The sequence below is a fragment of the Neltuma alba genome, unplaced genomic scaffold (assembly GCF_004799145.2).
Source record: "Neltuma alba isolate B1F8T4 unplaced genomic scaffold, ASM479914v2 tig00012124_pilon, whole genome shotgun sequence".
In the NCBI taxonomy this organism is placed as follows: Eukaryota; Viridiplantae; Streptophyta; class Magnoliopsida; order Fabales; family Fabaceae; genus Neltuma; species Neltuma alba.
Window position 1 is genome coordinate 853,119 of NW_021636676.1, and position 21,277 is coordinate 874,395.

At 31.5% G+C, this 21,277-nt stretch overlaps 2 protein-coding genes across 2 annotated transcripts; one reads left to right on the plus strand and one right to left on the minus strand.

Moving 5' to 3' along the window:
- Positions 1 to 1,464: 1,464 nt before the first annotated feature.
- LOC114723174 (SNF1-related protein kinase regulatory subunit gamma-1) lies at positions 1,465 to 4,322 on the plus strand. The gene is made up of 6 exons (XM_028909332.1): positions 1,465 to 1,686; positions 1,946 to 2,118; positions 2,297 to 2,467; positions 2,564 to 2,839; positions 3,360 to 3,523; positions 3,646 to 4,322. Exons 1-6 carry the CDS (start codon positions 1,521 to 1,523, stop codon positions 3,941 to 3,943), a joined length of 1,248 nt encoding a protein of 415 aa, XP_028765165.1. The 5' UTR covers positions 1,465 to 1,520; the 3' UTR covers positions 3,944 to 4,322.
- A 1,067-nt stretch (positions 4,323 to 5,389) lies between these two features.
- Positions 5,390 to 10,679, minus strand: LOC114723072 (nucleotide pyrophosphatase/phosphodiesterase). Its single transcript, XM_028909215.1, has 12 exons — positions 10,363 to 10,679; positions 9,934 to 10,025; positions 9,694 to 9,763; positions 9,426 to 9,548; positions 9,068 to 9,160; positions 8,586 to 8,715; positions 7,926 to 8,007; positions 7,686 to 7,818; positions 6,896 to 7,101; positions 6,650 to 6,775; positions 6,172 to 6,481; positions 5,390 to 5,816 (listed from the first exon to the last, which is right to left on the minus strand). Exons 1-12 carry the CDS (start codon positions 10,567 to 10,569, stop codon positions 5,511 to 5,513), a joined length of 1,878 nt encoding a protein of 625 aa, XP_028765048.1. The 5' UTR covers positions 10,570 to 10,679; the 3' UTR covers positions 5,390 to 5,510.
- Positions 10,680 to 21,277: the final 10,598 nt, after the last annotated feature.

A 21,277-nucleotide genomic window follows, 5' to 3' on the forward strand; every position in this document is an offset into this window, starting at 1 on the left:
TCTATGTGGAGATATTTATTTTGATTTTAAATGTAAGACTTAAATTTTGTCTCTTAAATTTATTAAATTTTTTTTTTTCGTAAACCCTCCTTATTAATGACACATTGAGGGATTTTTCCTAAAATAATAAATATGATAAATAAAGTGAGAACTAAAATCAATATCCTAATTGACCTGTAAATTGGAATTTGAGAAGTTATATACTCATCCTAATATAGACCCATTTAACTAATTTGATTAGATCAAGGAAGTTAGGTAAATTAGTTAATTATAAGAAATGTGACACATTTTCCTAAAATACCATAATCATCTAATACTCATTTTCCTACTTGATTATGTTGAAGGAGTATCCATAAGGGTATTTTAGAGAAAATTGATAAATATGGAAATGGTCTTATTTAGGACCAAACTAACCACTAATGGGTCCTATATTAAGGACCGGAGTATTTAATACTACAGCAATAATAAGTATTATCTCACTACATAGTATTAATGTTTTTCTTCTTTTTGTAGTAATGTGAGGCTGATAATTTCTTAAACTCTGAAAACTGCATGGCCGCATCTAAATAACTCATCAAGAGGGCAGGGGAGTTGACCATGATGGTCCACAAATTTCCAACGCCATGATATACAAAATTCAGACGGCAGAGTGATCTATCTAAACAAACAGAAACATATTAATTATGAGATTTATTTTTACATACTACTCCGGTACTTGATATAGGACCTCGTTTTTTTATTTTGATCTTAAATATAAGACTCCAATCCATTTTGTCTTTAATATTCATGCGTTTTTTTTTAAGATGGCCCTTCTAATAATAGTAGTTTTAGCCAATACACTTGATCAGCAAAAATATTTTAGAAAAAACAACACCTATTTATGACAAATAAATTTAACTTCTTTTTATTAATCTTTTCAAATTAGTCAACTAGTTCTTATAATTATGATCGAAGGTAATATTTATTTTTCAATATCATATCCACTTGCTCGCGGAAATGTGGATTTTTTTTCCTTATATGTAATGCCAAAAAAAAAATCAATAAACTTGGATACTTTGAATCTAATAAATGTACGGCTCATGACGAGGACGGTAACGGAGCGCAAGGCACGTGCCGGCGCATGTTAGTGTAGCACACAATGATGGCCCATAGTAAAATCGGGATGTGGATGATGACTCTAAAATATTACAAAACATGGATATGGATAAGCAATGCGAATAACACGTGGAAATGAAGCCAAGTTTCGTTTGACCCACTAAAGTTCATCACACGTAACGATTAATGTCATCAGAGCCATCAAGTTTCTGAAACGCTCTTAAGTCCACGATGAAAAATTAAAAGTCGACAGATCTAACGGTAAGGGTCTCAGGTATAAAATCGGAGTAGTTACAGTGGAAGTAGATTTTTTTAGTTTCAATGATTTAAGAGACTGTGGTGCTCACTCTTTGTCAGCACTTTGATCACCGAGACAAGGGACGGAGACAAACCAGAGAGAGAGAGAGAGAGAGAGAGAGAGAGTTATGGCGGCTATCGGAGAGAGTCCACGAAGCCCAGAGGCGAAGCTTGGGATGCGAGTGGAGGATCTGTGGGACGTTCAGGAGCCACAGCTAAGTCCCACCGAGAAGCTCAACGCTTGCTTCGAAAGCATCCCTGTGTCTGCTTTCCCTTCAGCTCCTTCAAGTCAAGGTGATGATCGTGTTATTTCGCGCGATCATTTGCTTAGAATGCATGGAATGGCTGAATCGTTCAATGATATTTGATTTCAAATCAATCCAGATGAAAATTCAATATACTGACGATTGACATTTATTTGATCAATTGACTCACTCATCATCTTTATCTTAGCATCTGGTTGCAGTCTGTCATATAACCAATCCCTTTCTTTTCTTATTTTCTTCCTCTGTAATGGGGTTGCGTATGAACATGTAAAATTTCTGTGTTTCAGTGGTGGAGATAAAATCAGACGCCACCCTACCGGAAGCTGTTGAAACACTAGCACACCACAATATTCTGAGCGCACCCGTGGTGGATGTTAAAGCACCTGAAGGTGCTACTTGGATTGACAGATATATCGGAATAGTTGAGTTTGCAGGAATTGTTGTATGGGTCTTGCAACAGGTTAGCATCCCAACTTACTTGCCTGCATGGAATCTGCTGAATTAATGAAGAAATAAATTACATGTACGATAATAAAAATGTGGTTTGCGTAAATTGGCACCAGGTGGTTCTTGTAGTATTTCTCTTTTATGCTTCATGTTTCACCCCAAGCTAACGTAGTAATTGATTTCCATGACAGTCTGAGCCTCTGTCTCCTAAGAGTCCTGCCGGTGGAGATGCTAATGCAGATGCGGCTAATGGGTTCAATTATACTTTAGAACTTGGGGGCTTAGGATTTGGATCTGCTTCAACAACTTCCGGCAACTATTTTGAGGATTTAACGTCTTCTGAATTTTATAAGAATACCAAGGTTATATGGTCCCCTTTTAATGTTCACCAAAAGCTTAGAAATCTTTTAGTTGTTTTGATTTAAGCTTATATCACTAGCTAACTGTTTAGCACACAGGTTTGTGATATTTCAGGATCATTCCGCTGGGCCCCGTTTCTTGCATTGCAAAGATCCAACTCATTTCTGACCATGCTCTTGCTACTTTCCAAGTATAATATGAAGAGTATTCCTGTGGTAGATCTGGGTGCAGAAAAAATTGATAATGTTATCACACAGTCTGGTGTTATTCATATGTTGGCAGAGTGCGTGGGGCTTCAGTGGTTCGAGAGTTGGGGAACCAAGAAACTATCTGAAGTTGGTCTTCCTGTAATGACACCTGACTGTATCATTAAGGTGTGTAACTGTCTTGAGTTGAATTTTTGTTTCAGAGATAATACAAATGGTGAGCCCTTGCAACCCTTATCAAAACATCATGACCAGTCATGCCACACTCTGTAATAATATACCTGCTACAATTGCAAAGATTTAGCTATGATACCACGCAATTATTACTCACATACTGAGATAATCTCCCCCCCCCCCCAAAAAAAAACATCTCACCCGCATATGTTGCATTGCAAAGATACATTAATTAATCTATTATGCTATAAGAAAGCATACCTTACTTGCAGTGGAATTATCTGTTTTTTCTGTTGGCTGGAGCATAATTCTTTGTTACAATGAATCTAATATTGATTTCCATAATCCTAGTACATCTGAAGTAAGCTTTCCCCGATCGACATGTCTTAAACACGAGTTATATACCTCAGTTTATCTGAATATAGCTTTAAACCAAGGCATATTATTTTTCCTTCTCAAGGAGAGTGATAATTGTTGATCTCCTTCACAATGGATGCTTTTTTCTTGTTTGCAGGTTTATGAGGATGAACCAGTGCTTCAGGCATTTAGATTGATGAGGAAAAAGAGGATTGGAGGGTTACCCGTGATAGAAAGGGGCAGCGACAAGGCTGTGGGTAACATAAGCCTACAAGATGTTCAGTTCTTGCTAACTGCTCCAGAAATTTACCACGATTATAGGTTTGACAGCACATCTGATCTCATGGATTTGACTTATTCATCCTGCCTATTGCCATTACCAATCTATAACTTCTTTTGATTTCCTATGTGGCATTCTCATTGGTTGTTTTATAATATGACAGAGCTATTACTGTAAAAGACTTCCTGACGGCAGTTAAAAGCTACTTAAAGAAGCACAAAGAGGTCTTTCCAATGTTAAGCACCTTGGTTACATGCAAAAAGGATTGCACAATCAAAGAATTGATTCAATTGCTTGACCATGAGAAGATTCATAGGGTATATGTTGTAACTGATGATGGTGATCTAGAAGGAGTGATCACACTCAGAGATATCATCTCAAGGCTGGTGGACGAGCCCAGAGGCTATTTTGGTGATTTCTTTGATGGTGTTCTTCCTTTGCCTCCAGACAGCCGGGTTTAACACACTTCAAGAATGAACAGCTTTTCAGTTCTTGATATCTGATTTTCCTTTTTGTGTAGGAATAAAAATAGATTGATCTGTGGCTTCCTAAAAGGGATAGAAGACGGTGGACTTGAGGTGTTTGTGACATGTTCAGTTTGCAAGTTACTTCCTTAAGTCTAACTACAGTATGAAAGTGAGATCGTGTATAATTCTGATGTTTCCATGAAACTATTGAACTGTTTTTTTTTTTTTTTTTGTAAAGTGAGATCCTTCTCAACCGTTTTCTGTATGATTATGCTTTCTTGAGCCATTGAAACCATTTTTCTTGAGAGTCTACTTGGAACAATGTGCGACTTCCCTTTCCACAAAGTACTGGAAATTCAATTCATATTGCGCACGGTTATGTCATTGTTCCAGAGGTGGGATAAGGTTGGTCGGTTCTTGCATCTGTTTTTGTAGGAAAATACATAGCTCCTTTGAAGAATGAGGAACAATGAAATGATTTATCTTGTTATACGTCTTATAAATATTGATGTTTTTATTAATTATACAGGAGAACATGGTAGGGAACTGAGGATGCGACTTCCGACCCAAAAAAAGAACTGAGGAAACTACTTAAAGGACCTATTTCAATAATAATAATAATACTAGTGATAGTAGTAGTAATAATAATAATATCAACGCATCTTGAAGCAATAAACAGAGGTACTTAGCTTCTTTTTTTTTTTTTTGGCCCTTTTGTCCAGTTAGGATATCGTCTACTTATATATATATATGGCTAGCCTTCTTTATTCCTGAAGACAAGATAACATCGCTTGAGTTACTATTTCAATCTATAAATTAACTGTTTTTATGAATTTCATAAGCTAGGATTTATTTTCTTTTATATAGACTATTATTTAATTCATGTTTTTTTATAAAAATTATGTTTTGCAGTTTTCAATGAATATAATTTTAAGTCTCCTCATATTCTATACAAGTTCATCTTAATAGATTTCTATTTTAATTCGTACAAGTAGCTAACGTTTTAGAATTTTCATTATATTACTCATTTAAAAGAATAAGATACATTTGTTTAACTAAATTCACAAGCTAAGTGGTTTTTAAATGGTTAATTGGGAGATAATTATATGTTAGTTTTTTAGATATAATTGTTAATTAATTAATCATAACCTAGATATTATCTAGGTTTTTCTTAACTTAGTAAATTATTTTTATATAAACTCATCATTATTTCGAGCTGTGGTAGTTGCGCATTAATTGCTTTCTTGTTATTTTTATTATTATTTTTTATTTATCTCAATTTATTTTCTTAACAAATCAACCAACTTTCTTTCTGTTCCTTCCTTTTCTTAATTGTGTTTTTCCTTCCTTCTCTTAATTGTGTTTTCCTACATTGAAAAGGATTTCAAAATTTTAATGAAACTTCTCATAGAGAGATATGATATAAGTTGACCTCTATACTATATAAGACAGATTTAGTAATTAGTTTGAAAGCTTATACTACACCAGGCAGAGTGTACTTAAATTTATTGTGAGAATACATATTATTGCAGCATACCACGAGTACAGATTCAGGCTCATTTCAAGTAGCTAAGGTGGTTTTCTCACAACCATCATGCACACAGGCCAACACATCTCTGTAGTCCCTTGATATTGTGAAAGAGTCATACACCTTTCCGTCACTACTTTTCATATACTCCCATAGAAGGTATGAGTGATTGAACGCTGTCAATTTGCCATACCCAAAGTCATGATCTCTGTAAATACTCCAATTAGGGGTCATATTGGTGAAGGCTGACAGGTGGCTTCCCCCTCCTCCAACAACAACATGAATTGTTCCATACACCGTACCAGAATAATGGGACTTCTCAGAATTCACACATTGATTCTGCATTACATACGATTAAATCATTAGAAAACTAGAATGAAATTGACCGTAAGTTCAGCATTGCAGCATTGAGAAAAAGCTAGCGCAAATTCACAGTTTAGGCTTTGAATCGTTAGGCATATTTAGCCTTAGTTCCATAAAGTAAGAAACTTTTTGCACTTCAATCTTTAGAGACAGAGGGTTCACTTGATGAAATAACTAATATGCAGAGTGTTATTTTTAAAAACTAATAACTCGTGCACTCATTAACTTCTAAAAATTTAGACTATGTGGACTGACAATTGGAAGATAAAATTATCATTTATTCATAAAATTAATAATATTGTATCATGGTATGTGAGGCCATTTTATTTACCTGATAGATGGGGCATGATCTTTCATAGTTATGGACGTGGCCATAAAATGCAATGTCTACTTTGTACTTTTGCCAGAGACCCTGCAAGCTTTCCCTTCCCATGGGCTCTTCGAATGAGCCTTCCAAGCCATACCAACTATTGGAGGAATACCCAAGCACACGATGAGCAGAAAAGATCAACCATGGCTGCTTTCGCCTATCTACTGTTGCAAGGCAATGCTCAATAAATTTGTATTGCTCTGATCCTTGTCTCCAGTCATGCTCACTATCAGCTATACAGAACCTAAACATACCGTAATCTACTTTGTACCTGCAAATTTCACCAGTTCTTCTCATATCAGTCCAAATGCATTCCAGATCTTTTCGCTGCAGAAACTACAACACTGATGCTCTTTCTATAACCCAAAAATGCAGATCCCTTAATTTGCATGTGCTCAATTCTATGTTAATTCTGTGAGAGTGAATAAATGTAACTTACCAAAATTTGGCTCTGTTCTCAGCAGGCACATAATACATGGTTTCTGCCGGCACACCGCATTCTCCTCCTGAATCGTCAGTATCATAAAAGGATCCTGAGTTTGGCCAATCACGTTCATGATTTCCACTGCAGAATGAATAAACAAGCTCTGTTTATTCTAATAATAACAGGTAAATTCTGATTTAGATACTAAAAAAAATATCAACATAATTATCAGCGGAAGAAAGTAATGGCAATCAGGTGAACCTTGCGACCATATATGGCACCGCGGATGAAATTGGTGCCACTTGAGCTGTGAATTGGTCCCACTGTGAGATGTATCCATTTGCATATGGCATGTCCCCAATGTGGAAAACAAATTCATAATTATCCAAATCCTTGATGAGCTGGTCAGTAGTGTTCAGTGAACCAGGTTGGTAATTAGCGTATTCGTTTGAACCATCACGTTCAGCCTAAGAGATGTGGAAGAGAAGTAAATACTTTACCATGATACTATTGTGTAAAATTTATAGCGTAAACTTTTATGAAAGAAATGATTCGAAATCAATCCTCTCTGGTGTTGCCATTATGAAGCTAAAAATTCAGAAAATTGAGCAAATGATTGCAGCTACAGATTTTTCTGTCTCATCATAGCTGCAGGAGTATAATGAGCAATCAAGTCCATGTACCATGTGGATGCACCAGATAGTCATGAATTATAAGATCAAAAGTTGAAGTTCAATGACAAAAGTACAAGGAGATTGTGAAATACTGAAATTTATGTAAATAAACTTCACTAGAAAAGTTCAAACTGAAGCTGGTGTGTCTGCTTAACAGAAAAGGAATTTCAACTGTAGATAAGAACAGCATGCATAACGATGTTGAAAGTTTTAGTAAAATTTTCTTACGAAGATTGAAACCATCAATCGTAAAGCAGTTTATCTTGTCAAAACATAAACATGTCCTGCTGTCCATTTACTTTGAGCATTGTCAGAGATGACTATCTTCATCAATGGTTTCTTTACATTTATGAGGTTCTCAGTCATTAATAATATACCTTCCCCATGTCACCAAATATGATGACACGCTGCAATGAGTTCTGTCCAGGAAATGGTGATGCCCTGAACGAGTAAAGCTTGCTCCAGATATAAGATCCATTAGAAAGCAAATGCCCCAATCTGTAAGTGTACCTGAATTTAGGGGGAAAAAAAAAGAGAAAAAGAAAACTCCTTCAGATCAATCACTACCAGCCTCTCGTAGTGTCAGAATTATAATAAAATGATTGTTAAATGCATACACAAAATTTGGCCACAGATCTTTAAGGAAACTTGTGTGAATAAAACCAGGGTCACGCCAGCCAACAGTCCGTGCGGGTGGACCTGTAGAATATCAAAATATCAACGCCATGCAGCACCAATGTAAAATCCCACTCAATCAATAGATCCATTTTGAAAAAATCCAAGAGGTAGCACAATCCCGAGTGTTTCAATGGTTCCTTGTCCAACATGCGTCCATAATAAAAACATAAACCTTTGGGTTTTCAGGAAGCATTTGCTTAACAAACTGTCATCAAATTGTTTAAGGATCGTAATTTTTTTCCTCTGGCAATATGACATGGATAATGGGCATAATAACATGGACCGTGAACCCAGTTCTTATGGTTGGAGCTCATCATCTTTTCATAATTTGCAAACTTCTCCCTTTTGCTTTTTTTTTAAAAAAAAAAATCTTTAATTCATTCTTCTTTTAGTTTTTCTTTTTGCAAGGTTTTCCTCTTGCTTAGTTTGTGCTCCTTGGTATCCTTTTTACAAGGAAGTATAACAGAAGGGTCTTAAGAGAGCATATCTATGCAAATAAAGGACCTTTACTGAAGAATAATTAGACACAACGACATACTGATAATGTAATAAACAATCCAGTGAGGTGCAGTCCCGAGCACAGTTTGAAGAATTCTTACCGCACATGCTGTTGCGAGTGAAAGTCAATGTTCCAGCAGGAGATCGCGTTTTCTTTCCTCCCTCAGGTCCCCACTGAACAAAGGGTACAGCTTCATCTATGTCATATCCACTCGTCCAGGTAACCGTCATCTGCAATGGGGGGAAAATCTCAAAAGGTAGTTCTTGTTGAAGTTCACATTTTCAGCAAACGGAGCCATGTTGACAGAAAGTCAGGATGGTCAGGAATACCATGGTATCAGTTTCAAATGCATAACGTAAGATGACGATGTCTCAACAATACAGTATCTTTTCAGGGTGTGTTATAATTAAGAATATGACAATGAATGTATCAAAATTATAGATCACGAATTTTGGGTTGCTGATGTTTGTTAACTTGATCAATAATCACTAAATCATTTCATATCAGGATAAATAGGAATGGCGAGTACAATTATTTGGGCAAATATAGGACCAAGGATGTCAAGCACGAAGATGAACTTACTTCATCCCAAGATCTCCCTTGTGCAAGGCGTGGATAGACAGGCGCTTTAGGATTGACAAATGATATGTAATTGGAAACTGACACAAGTCTAGGCTGCAATGTTCAAATAATTGTTACTAGTTATCTATGATATAATCATCATCTGCATAATACATATTCTCAACAAAAGCCGGCCTCCTTGATGTCAAGAGCCATGGTCTGATGCACTGAATTTGTGAATGAAAATGCTAGATAAATAATAAAGTAAAAATAAAACGAATTTTCTATGTTTTAACAATAAAATGGAAATTAAACGCAATAGAGAAGATCATAGACGTGTTTGCCAAGAAAAAGAAAAGATAAGATATCAGAGACGCACATTTGAAAGTCCACCGGAAAATAATGCAAATGAGAAATCTGCACGTTGATTGATCAGCTGGAACTTCAAGACAGCTTTCCCTGTTGTTGTATAGTTTGGGTTGGAGTCATTGGCATACTTGTACTGGTCAAGCGTACAAAGATTCAAATCAACCACAGGTTAAAAAAAAAAAAAAAAACCAAAATTGTTACTTTTCAAATCAGATTCACAAGCTAATCTGGCATATAAGTTTATTCAATCTGGTATATATGGCTTACAACATACTCACCTTTATTGGGGCCGTGCATATGAATGGTGCTTCGATCCACTCTCCGTTCTCCGGGGGACAGGTAGCTGAACTGCGATGTATAAAATCACGTTCCCTTTAGTTCCTTTTCAAAGAATACGCTGCTCAGAGTTTGACACTATCATGATAAAAATTGGTCCACACCAGACACCACCATATTGACAGTGACTAGAGAATTCAGAAGTAAAACTACATCGATTTCAAAGCAGAGAAGTGGGTTACTTGAAATTTGCAGGAGAAAATACTCCCACCCAATCATCTTCAGATGGATTAGGGGCATTGAGTTCTATAGTCACCCATTCTGTATCGTCACCCTGCAACCATATGTGACAAGACGCTTTAGAAGTTCTGTAAATATATAGCATGATTTACAACGTTACAAAAAAAAAAAAAAAGTTCCAGAAGGTTAATGGTTTGAAATATCATATTATTCACCAAACCAGTGCGAGAAAAACCTGTTTGTAACGAGTATAATCATTTTCACGCTATACAAGACATAAAAAGCAGCATAAGCTTCGCGATTCCATGTACGTAGTGTTTATCACTTGGAACTTAATCTGCCACTTGACACAATTACTCAAACAGCTAGAAGACTAGAAACTAGAAAGGGTAAACTAATTAAACAAAGATCAAAGACGAGCGAAGTAGTACCTTGAGGCCAAGCAAAGAAGGGTTTGCTTTAATGGTCGCGCGAATGTCGAGCGCAAAAGTGGCCTTGTGAATGGAAATCTTAGACAGTGGCTGCTCCCCGATTACATGATGAACGTGAGCCAAAACGTCGACGTGATTCAGGCTGGCGAAACACAACATCAGCAAAATCATATTCATCAGCTTGAACCAGCGAACCACGTCTGCCATCTTTTGCAGATGGAGATTGATCAGAGGGAATGAAATGACGCTGTGTGGTTAATTAGATATGCCGATTGGATTCTGAGAATTAATCGCAATTGACCTCTCTAGTATCTTCCACTCGCTATCACTACGATGAAAAATCATGGCCTTCATGGCTCGAATTTATAATCTTCAGACCTGGCGCCAAATCTTTTGGGTGGGTTCCAGGGATCCCCTTAGCGTCAGAGACGGTAATAATTTTGCATGAGTGAGCAATTGAAAGTAAATGTATGTTTGCCTTTATCGCAATTCGTATCAGGATTAAAAAGTGATTTAATAGAAATCAAATCATAATTTTAAAATATTTTTACGGTATATGAAGTAAATATATGAAAAAATTATCTCGTTTTACAAAAATAATTTTTTGAAAAGTACTTTTGAGTGCTTCTAAACACCCTTTAGATAGAAATTTAGAATAGTTTATCTTTGTTATTTATTTCTGTTTAGTCCTTTGTATTTTGAAATATTACGGGGGATTCTAAATGATTCTGAAAATAACGTTTTTTTTTTCGCCAAAGAAGTAACGTTTATTTTTAAAAAAATATTGTAACAATAAATCATACTACCTTGTATAAAAGTCAGCTGAGAGTTGAAAACATTAATCTACTTATTACTTTTTATTATTTATTTTTTATTTATTATTTATTGTGTTTTAAACTCAGTGGCAAAAATATTATTATTTTTAAATTAATTTATCTAACTTATAAATTAATCTAATTATAATATAATGGAAATCTTTCTATTTTGAAATATTGCCGGTGGATTCTAAATGATTCTGAAAATAACGTTTATTAATTAAAACATAAGTTAACAGGGGGATTCTAAATTATAAAGTTAGTTGAGAGTTGAAAACATTAATTTACTTAATTTTTTATATTTATTATGTTTTAAACTTACTTGCAAAAAATTGTTATTTTTTAAAACTTATAAATTAATTTAATTATAATATAATTTTATTCAAAACTGTTCTAGGGACGTCATGCCATATTTATTATGATTTATTTATTTATTTATTTTACTTTCTGGATCAACCTAAATTAATTAAGTTGCCGGGTTATTCATTTAATTTTTTTATTGTACTAAATTGTTAATTATTCATTGGGCTTTGGTGTGATCGGTATATGTTTGAAATATTTTTTATTTAAAATATAATTTATTTATTAAAAATAAAATTGAGGTCTGTCTAATAAAACTTTTGTTTTGAAGGGTGAGTTTTTAAAATATAAAACAAGTTTTTACAATTATTTTTTAAAATGACAACGCTGAAGATCTAAAGCCATTTTATTGGATCTTAAAAACTTCTACTCCTCTATCCTGAAAAAAAAAAAAAATAGACCCCTGCCCCCTCTTCTCATTTTCATATCTATTAGTGGATAATTACATTGCTGCCAGAAATGTCACCTTCAACCTCCATCATGTGACTTGATCATCAATATATCATTATCATAAAAAAATATAAAATAATCATATCACATTTTTCACATGTTATGATATTAAATTATTCATTTTGCAATGCACTATTTACCGAAAGAACGTGTTAAAGTTATGATTATTTGAATAACCTAGTTTTTTTTTTTAACCAGAATTTGAATAACCTAGTTTACACCTTACACTCTGATCAGTTTACGTATGTCATTATACCTTTAGGGGAATATGCTTTACATAAAGTGATATTCTTATTCACGACTAAAATAATAATTACTTCATAAGTACGTATCTTTTAGAATACATTATTCGTCACTGATGGTTTCATTTGTTAATATTATATTTCCAATGGTCTTAAACCTGAAACTTAGGTAACTAAATATATAGATTTGAAAAAAAATAGTTAGATTAGTAGTATATAACAGTTTTCCTAAATTACCCTTCTTTTGATAACCTATGTTAGAAATTAACCATATTGATTAGTTGCATGCATTAATAAATAATAATAGGAATAATTTGAAGAAAATTATTTATGAACAAAATAAATTTTTCAAGTAACTTGTATATTTAGAATCAAATGAAATGAGCATACAAGTGCAGGGACTATTATAATATAAGGACAGAAAAATAAAAATATTCCTTGCACGTCTGCTCGTGCTTTTGAAATGAGATTGGTCTGTCTATCGCGTGAAATATTGAATTATTAGTAAAAACAAAACAATCATATGTTGTTTTAAAACCAGCAGCATCATGGGGTTAATTTGTTGGATATTTGTGAAAAATATTAATTATTTCAAAAGGGAGTGTCAAATATTTATAATTAATATTTCGAAACCAGGCCTCCCAATTTTTGCAACTGAGCGTCTTGAACTCAGTTAAGTTATTTTAGGGACCATACAAAGATATTTTCATTAATTTAACTTTTTTAAAATTGGTTTTTCCTATGATGTTTGAAAAATTATTTATTTTTTTCGCTGCGTTAGTCCTTTACATCATTCTCAGACCTTTTTTTTTTTTCTTGTCACGTCCCAGTCATACCCATATATGCATGCAGATACTCCTGTTTTGAATAACTAATTTATAGATAACAAATTGTTAGTTAAAAATAATAAATAATTAGCAATATATCTTTATTTTTAAATATGTTTTTATAATAAATGAAAGAAAATGTATTGGGCAATGTGATAAGAGAGTATGGCAAAGAAGAAGAAATAAATAGTTAAGAACAAAATTGGAAAAAAATATTAAATTTTAAGCCAAGTCAAAGTAAGGTTTATAAAATAAACTACAGTCTTTCTTAAATTTAAAACTTATAAATATGACTGATGATATATATCATCCAGACATAACATATCATCTATCATTTATGTTATTTACAATAAATTTTGTTGCCTCCATGTTTACAATAAATTATACATATTAAATAATATAGGGAAATTTGGGGATAAATCCCCATTTAAAAAGTTAATTGTAGAATGGGATATGAACTTTTGAGATCCTTTTGAAAAATTAAAAAGAGAAATAAAATTACTATAATACCCTTAATAAAATGCAATTAGGATCGAGCATATGCAACTAGAGATGAAAGATGTGCAATTAGGATTAGCGATATGCAATTAGGTCTTATATGTAACTAAGCACACGCAATATACAATTTGGATTGATATGCAATTGAAGATCAAGAACATGTAATTAAGATCAGTGATATGTAACTAGATCTTATACGCAACAAGGAATCCTTGATATGCAATTAAGACCAAGCATATGAAACTCAGGATCAAGGATATGTAATTAGGATTAGTGATATGCAACTAGGCATGCATAATATGCAATTAGAATTAAACATATGCTATCTGGGATAAAAAATACTCCTCCGGTCCTTAATATAGGACCCAATTCTTATGTTGGTTTTGGTCCTAAATATAAGACCCCTTTCTCATATTTATCAATTTTCTCTAAAATACCCTTATGGATACTCCCTCAACCATAATCAAGTAGAAGAGGAAGAAGGGGTATTAAGAAAGATGATTATGGTGTTTTAGGAAAAATGTGGCACTTTTCCTATAATTAACTAACTTACCTAACTTCCTTAATTTAATCAAATTAGTTAAATGGGTCTTATATTAAGGACCGGAGGAGTATGTAATTAGGTTATGTATGCAATTAGACATCATCTATATGTAATTATGATCAAGCATATGCAACCTGAGTTATTTGGTTTGCTTACCCCTCAAACGTATTGTCATTTAAAATCAAATTCCATTCTACAGTTGACTTTTCAAATAGAAATTTATTACATCAGTATATAATAAATCATTATCTTCAAGCAAACTCATTAACATGAAAAGGGTGACTTACAGAAGGGAAAATTCCAAAAAATATGTCTTAAATTTTAAAATCTCAAATCAAAAATTACTGCAAAAATATGTTATTATTTACTTTTTAAATATGGTTAATTGCTATTAAAATGTGGTAAATAAGACTATTTTAAAATTTTAAAATTCAAGAGGTATTTTTGTTTTTTAATTTTACCTCCACAGACCCCGACTGACCATGGCCTAATGTCCATTATTACTTATCATCGGGGCCCATAACGCGAAATCAGCTTGTTTTTGTTCATTTGGACGTGGACCTTTTATTTTTTTAAAAAAAAACCACCCATATTTATCCTTGTTAAAAATAGCTAGCACTTAAAGATTTTTCATCTAACAATATATGTTTTAAATTTTTTTAAAAATCATGTAGTATAATATAATATAATTTAAAGTATGAATATTGTGTGTATTTATGGTAAAGGTAATTAAAAAAATTACACCTACCAATTACTAATCACAAAGACGCAATAAATATTACAACATGAAAAACAAGGTAAATTATAACTTCTAAATAATAACCATTTCCTCTTTCTTCTTCAAAAGTGTTTTTGGAGAACGCTTTTTCATAAATTGAAGTTTTTTTTTACATATTTATTTTGTATATCATAAAATTATTTTTAAAATTATGATTTTTTTCGCATGCAAGCACCCCCAAAAGATCCTTTTTACTTCAACATTAAATTGTGAAAAACAACAACAGCCAATAGTTGTTCCGGACTTTTTTTTCCACTTCAGATAAAATTGACTTGGTGGAGATAAAAAATGAACTACTATCTCTTATTTTTAATATAATAGCTAATTTGATATTTAATTTAATTCTAAATATAAGATCCAATTCATTTTGTCTTTTATATTTATTTATTTTTTTCAAGTTAATCTTTTTAATAGTTGCTCATATTAAACGTTTTATTAAATGACATTTTTAATTGATACACATGATTAACAAAAGTACCTTAAAGAAGATAATATATATTTATTACAAATAATTAATTTAAATAATTTTTTTAATCTATTTAAATCAGTTAGTTAACTCTTATATTAACAGTTAGTAATTAAATTCCTTACTATACATATATAGTACCAGAGTAGCGCAATGTTTAATGCGTGTAAATTTATTAACTAACTAATGAATCAGCAGCATTAATCTCAATCGGGAACAAACAAGAGTTAGTGTTGGTAGGTCTTCCCAAGATAATCAACCAATCATCCTTCAGAAAGCTTTTTCTTTTTCTTGGCCAACTTCTGGAAAGCTATTGAGTCAAATTGTTTCAGAATAAAAAATTAATGAAGCTTGCGCATCGTGATGCATTGTTTAATCAGGTTCCAGAACATTTTTTCCTTTTCGTTTTTTGTTGCCAGAAGAATCTCTTAACTTTTCCTTTTTGCCTGAAAAAGAAGCTCTAAACTTTATCTCCTTAGGTGGTATTTGGTTAATCCTAGAAGTACTTCTTATAAATATTTTTTTATAAATCGAAACAAACTTCTCTACATATTTACTTCGTATATTATAAAAGTATTTTTGAAATTATAGTTTTGTTTTTACCTAAATACCTTTTTAATATGGGGCCTATTTTCCGGGGAAAAAAAATAATAAACCTTGCCTCGGGGTGCGCAGTCTTGAAAGGCCAGATTAGGCCCCCTACCTTAACTTTGTGGTAAATTAACAGTAATTTATAAATTTTTTAAAGTGAAGGAGTAAATGAATTAATTCATTGATTATTTAAATTTAATTCTGCACGGAATTTTATTTGGGTTCTAAGTTTATTATTGAATACTATTAGTTTTTTTTTGATGGGAATACTCATTATTCTTGTAAGTTAAAAACCCAGAAGTCGGAACTCAAATAAGATGTATTATGACATATTATTTCTGGTTTTTAATATAAAAATGAGTTAACTATTTAAACAGGTTAAGCAAACTAGTCAGATGAGTTATTTATAATAAATAAGTGTTATTTTTTTTAAAATATCCTTGCTAATCAAGTGTATTGGCTAGAGCTATCATTGTTACAATGACTATCTTAAAAAAAAGGATAAATATAAAAACAAATTGAATTAAAATCTTATATTTAAGATTAAAATAAAGTTAAACAAGTTTTTATATTTAAGACATGAGGTAATATTAACAATATATCATCACTTAATATTCCTTTCATGATTAGTTCAAAAAAAATATGAGCATAAAAAAAACATTAGTTCAAAAAAACATGTCTATGATGAAAGACAGGAATTGGAACGCTCAATATAAGCAATTAAACATATGTAATTCCAAATAATCAAAATCATTATTATTTAACGAGACTTTTATTTTTTTTTTGGGTAACATTCTTAGATGCAATTGTTCTACGCACAACCGCAATTAGTATTGACAACTATGCTTAGTTATGTTCTACGTTGATTAAATATAAAATAATTAAAATTGAAAATTAAAGGAATAATGAAACAAGAGAAGAAAAACCAAAATAAAATTCAAGAAAAAATAGTAAGAAGGATAACAATACAAGCAATCATGCGTAAATTGAATGGATTCAAAACAAATAATAAAAAAATTCACACTATTGATTTGACGCCATTGTTTGTTTGTAGATGTAATATATTCACATATATGATGTCATCATTAGACCACTAACCTTTTTTTAAGTTTATTACCTGAAGCTTAACTTTATGTTTGGTATAAGGAGAGGAAAAGAGACGGGAGAAAAAGTTTGAATGAGTTTGATTTTTAAAAAAAATAAAAAAGTGAGATTATAAAATTTTCACAAAAAATATATAAAATGAGATATCAAAAAATTAATTAAAAACTTTTAAAACCACGTCTTCAATTTTTCAAATCAAATTCATTAAAATTTTTCCTTCCTTCTTCTCTCTTTCCTACCATTTCCCTAATATCAAATGCTCCCTAGAAGCTAATTCCATAACTCTCAAATATTGCTACCCTATTATTTGCTAAAATTTGCATATTATATGTTATAATATCGAAATATCAATTACTTGAGTCGCTATTTATATAAACTATGAGAAATTAATATCTTTTTGAGAGTGTTTATAAAATATATATATATATATATATATATATCTTTCTGATAGGAAGATGGGGTTGACAGGGACCATATCACTCATTCATTGAACAGGATAGAATCATAGATAATGTACTCTTCTGGTCCTTAATATAATCAATTTAACTAATTTGATTAGATTAAGAAAGTTAGGTAAGTTAGTTAATTATAAAAAAATGACATATTTTTCCTAAAACACCATACTCATCTTTCTTAGTACCCCATCTCCCTCTTCTACTTGTTATGTTGAGGGAGTATCTATAGGGGTAATTTAGAGAAAATTGATAATATGAGAAATGGGTCTTATATTTAGGACCAAAACCAATTTAAAATTGGGTTCTATATTAAGGATTGGAGGAGTATTGTATTATTATATCCATTTATTATCCTGCAGTCTGGAGAATCAAACATTTAATGGGATTGACATTTTATTAATGTTTTAAAATACTAAGAAAATAAAATTAAATAATTTAATTAAAAAATACATAAACACTAAATTAAAAACTGAGAGAACGTATAGCTACGATATGATTTATTTATGTAAACACGATGTTTTGTCTAATTTATTTAGCTAAAGGGCAGTACGAATGAGATAAAGTATGGACACCGGACAATTAAGAATTTCCAATTGAACATTTTGTTTTCTGGCTAACGAATCATAATTATTAGCATCAAGCCAAATGTGTCTTTGTCATGCATAAATCACTAATCCTTTTTAATTCCGATAAATGTGCATGTGGTTTTGTGGTCTCCATCGCGTCGTCATTAATATTACTATTATTGAAATGCATATGGAAAGGCAAGAGGCACGTGCCGTTTGGATTATGTGAAGGAAAAGCTTCACCTGTTCATTCTCTAACTTCAATTATTTCAGGATTCTCTTACCTGTAACGCTGGCTTCCTGAGCTGCGGAGTCAGTGAAGTGAATAAAGGCGGAATCAGAATCACTGTTTAAACACGACACAAACTACTCTATGTACGGGTATTTAATTTTTATAAAAATATTTTTAAAATTATGATTTGATTTTTATCTAAACATCACCTAAAATCTCCCAATTTATTGTTTTTCTAATTTATAAGACTTTTGTGTTTTCCCCTTATATTTGATGTATACAAAAATCGCTGATCTAATTTAAAAAATTTAAAAAGCTAAGTAAGTTATTTAACTCTAACAAACTTGGCATTATATTTTTAAATATTTTTATATGCAACATTAAATTATACTCTCTTCAGTTATTTTTATAAGAGCCTGATAATTGAATGACACGATTCAAAAAATAATTAAAATTAGTTAAAACTAATAAATATACAAGAAATAATTTTTTTACATATGCCCTTATTTATAAGGGATAACTAAAAAATATATAATAATATTTTAAGTAATGCAATATTTGAAATTAATAAAAGGAAAAATGATAAAAATACATTAAATGTTTAAATAATTACAAATGAGATCTTATAAAAAGAAATACGGCAATTCAAATTTTTGGCTCTTATAAAAAAAGACCAAATGGAGCATATATTTTGTAAGTTATGTAAATTAGTTTTCAAAAAAAATAATAAAGAGGATAAATAAAATGAATTAAGTCCTACTTTTAGGACCATAACCAACATTCTAGTTGGATCTTATGTTTAACATTACAAGAGTATTTTATTGAAATCAATAAAAAATTGAAAACACATTAATTCCGTCCAAACATTTGACAACATTTCAATTTTACCATATGTATTTCCGGGTCTACATTGATGATGGCTGAGACCTGAGATCAATGGATAAGCATCACACATTTTCTTTCCAATAAAAAAGAAGAAGAAGGAGAAGAAATTAAATTTTGAAATCATTTCAAACAACTCTGTTATTTCAGATTCAAGAAAATGTTCACTCCCGGTTATTGCTTTCAATTTATCCTCCTTAATAACCCGATCCACCCACCCGGCCACCCCCTGCTTCAATTTTTTTTTTTTCTTTTTTTTTTTTGGTGAAATAAATTTTAGGAAGGGTTTGGACTCAACCCAATCCAAAGGCAGGGAAACTAACCCCGCTCTACAGGCCCACGGACCAGGTAGGAGAGTACACATGCCTCCACCTCCCCTTGGCTATAGAGCATTAACCTCATGGAAATTAGCTCCAGAAAACCCCGCTTCACAAGGCTGCGAATATGCCATATGCCTCCCCAAACGCCGTGATGGAGGCACAACAAAGTGTCAGTCCCAGAAATCGAACCCGTGCCAAAGTGACAACCAGGCACTAAGTCCAACCCCTCGCCACTGAATCCACGGACGATGGGTTGCTTCAATTTTCTTTTTGTAAAAGCTGATATCGTCTCGTACAGTGACTGATTTGTGTTGGAAAATAACTTTTGACTTTGTGAGATACCCGATGCCACATATATAAGCATTTAATAAAAGCAGATGCAAACACCCTGGTAGCTAGCACAATTTTGTTGGGAATTTGAATATACCATCCTAATCTTTATTATTTGTCTAAGAGAAGATTTTGATTTTTTTTATTTGTCATTAATATCATTTTTAATATTTTATTTTCAATTTTACTCCTATCAATTACAATAAAAGTGAAGAGAAAAGGAACAAGTGAGAGAAAGTATATTAGTTTTTATCCCCCTAGTATCTATATCTTTTTAATAAGGATAAAAGATAAAGATTTTATTTATTTAATGTTCTGATTAATATATTAGAAACTCCTACAAGTGACAAATAATAAGGACTGAAAGGGCATGGATGAACGTTTCAAAAGAAGACACATTGGTATGACTATACTCCATCAAATACTTATTATAAGTTTCAAATAATTAATTTATGGATAACAAATAATTAGTTAAAAGCAGTAAACATGTTTAAAATATACTCTTCTGATTTTTAATATAAGACATATTTAACTAATTTGATTAGATTAAGGAAGTTAAGTAAATTAGTTAATTATAAGAAATATGACGTGTTTTTTTCTAAAACACTACAATCATCTTCCTTAATATCATCTTTTCCTCTTTTACTTGATTATGGTTAAGGGTGATCTATAGGAATAATTTAGAAAAAATTAATAAATATAATAAATAAGTCTTATATTTAGAACAAAAATCAACTCAATAATTAGGTCCTATATTAACGCAAATTAAAAGAAGAGCACTTTTGTTTTCAAATATGCTCTTATAATAAATGAGAAAAAGATCAAATAGAATGTGTGAGGAAATAAGATTAAAAAAATAACGCAAATTAAAGGCAAAATTGAAAAAAAGCATTAAATATAAAAGCAAGCCTAAATTAAAGTTTATAAAAGGAATCACACTCCTCTCCAAATTTAAAACTTATAAATAGAATAGGAGGGATTATTTAATTAAGCCAATAATTAATCATAATAACCATAAAGTGCCTGTTTGTTTTTATTTTTTGTTTTCTTGTTCTCAAAACAATTTTATAAAATTGTTTCTTAAAACTATTTTTGAAAACAAAAAATAAAAGAATTTGTTTGGATAATAATTTAAAAAAAATCATATTTAAGAGAAAAAACCATAAAAAACCACATATGGTAAGTGATGATTGTCACTGATAATGATAAGTAGTGAATAATAAGTGAGAAGAGAAAAAGATTTCTCAAAATTTTTTTCAAAAAATAAAAAATAAAAAACACAAAAGCAAAAACAAAAAATATGTAAAAGTTGTTTTGGTTTTGTAAAACAATCAACTAAAAATAAATCATCAATCACGTTTTTTTTGTTTTTAAAAACAAAAAATTGTTTTTAAAATAAGAATCCAAACAAACCCTAAATTACCATGCTATTAAATTCAGAAACGTGCGCAAAAG

Bases quoted from the DNA above. Each gene is read 5' to 3' on its own strand.
- LOC114723174 (XM_028909332.1), top strand. From the start codon at position 1,521: ATGGCGGCTATCGGAGAGAGTCCACGAAGCCCAGAGGCGAAGCTTGGG. The intron at 1,687-1,945 runs GTGATGATCGTG...TCTGTGTTTCAG, and splicing joins TTCAGCTCCTTCAAGTCAAG to TGGTGGAGATAAAATCAGAC. The intron at 2,468-2,563 runs GTTATATGGTCC...TTTAGCACACAG, and splicing joins AATTTTATAAGAATACCAAG to GTTTGTGATATTTCAGGATC.
- LOC114723072 (XM_028909215.1), bottom strand. From the start codon at position 10,569: ATGGCAGACGTGGTTCGCTGGTTCAAGCTGATGAATATGATTTTGCTG. The intron at 10,026-10,362 runs GTACTACTTCGC...ATATGGTTGCAG, and splicing joins CTTCTTTGCTTGGCCTCAAG to GGTGACGATACAGAATGGGT. The intron at 6,482-6,649 runs GTAAGTTACATT...TGAAATTTGCAG, and splicing joins GAGAACAGAGCCAAATTTTG to GTACAAAGTAGATTACGGTA.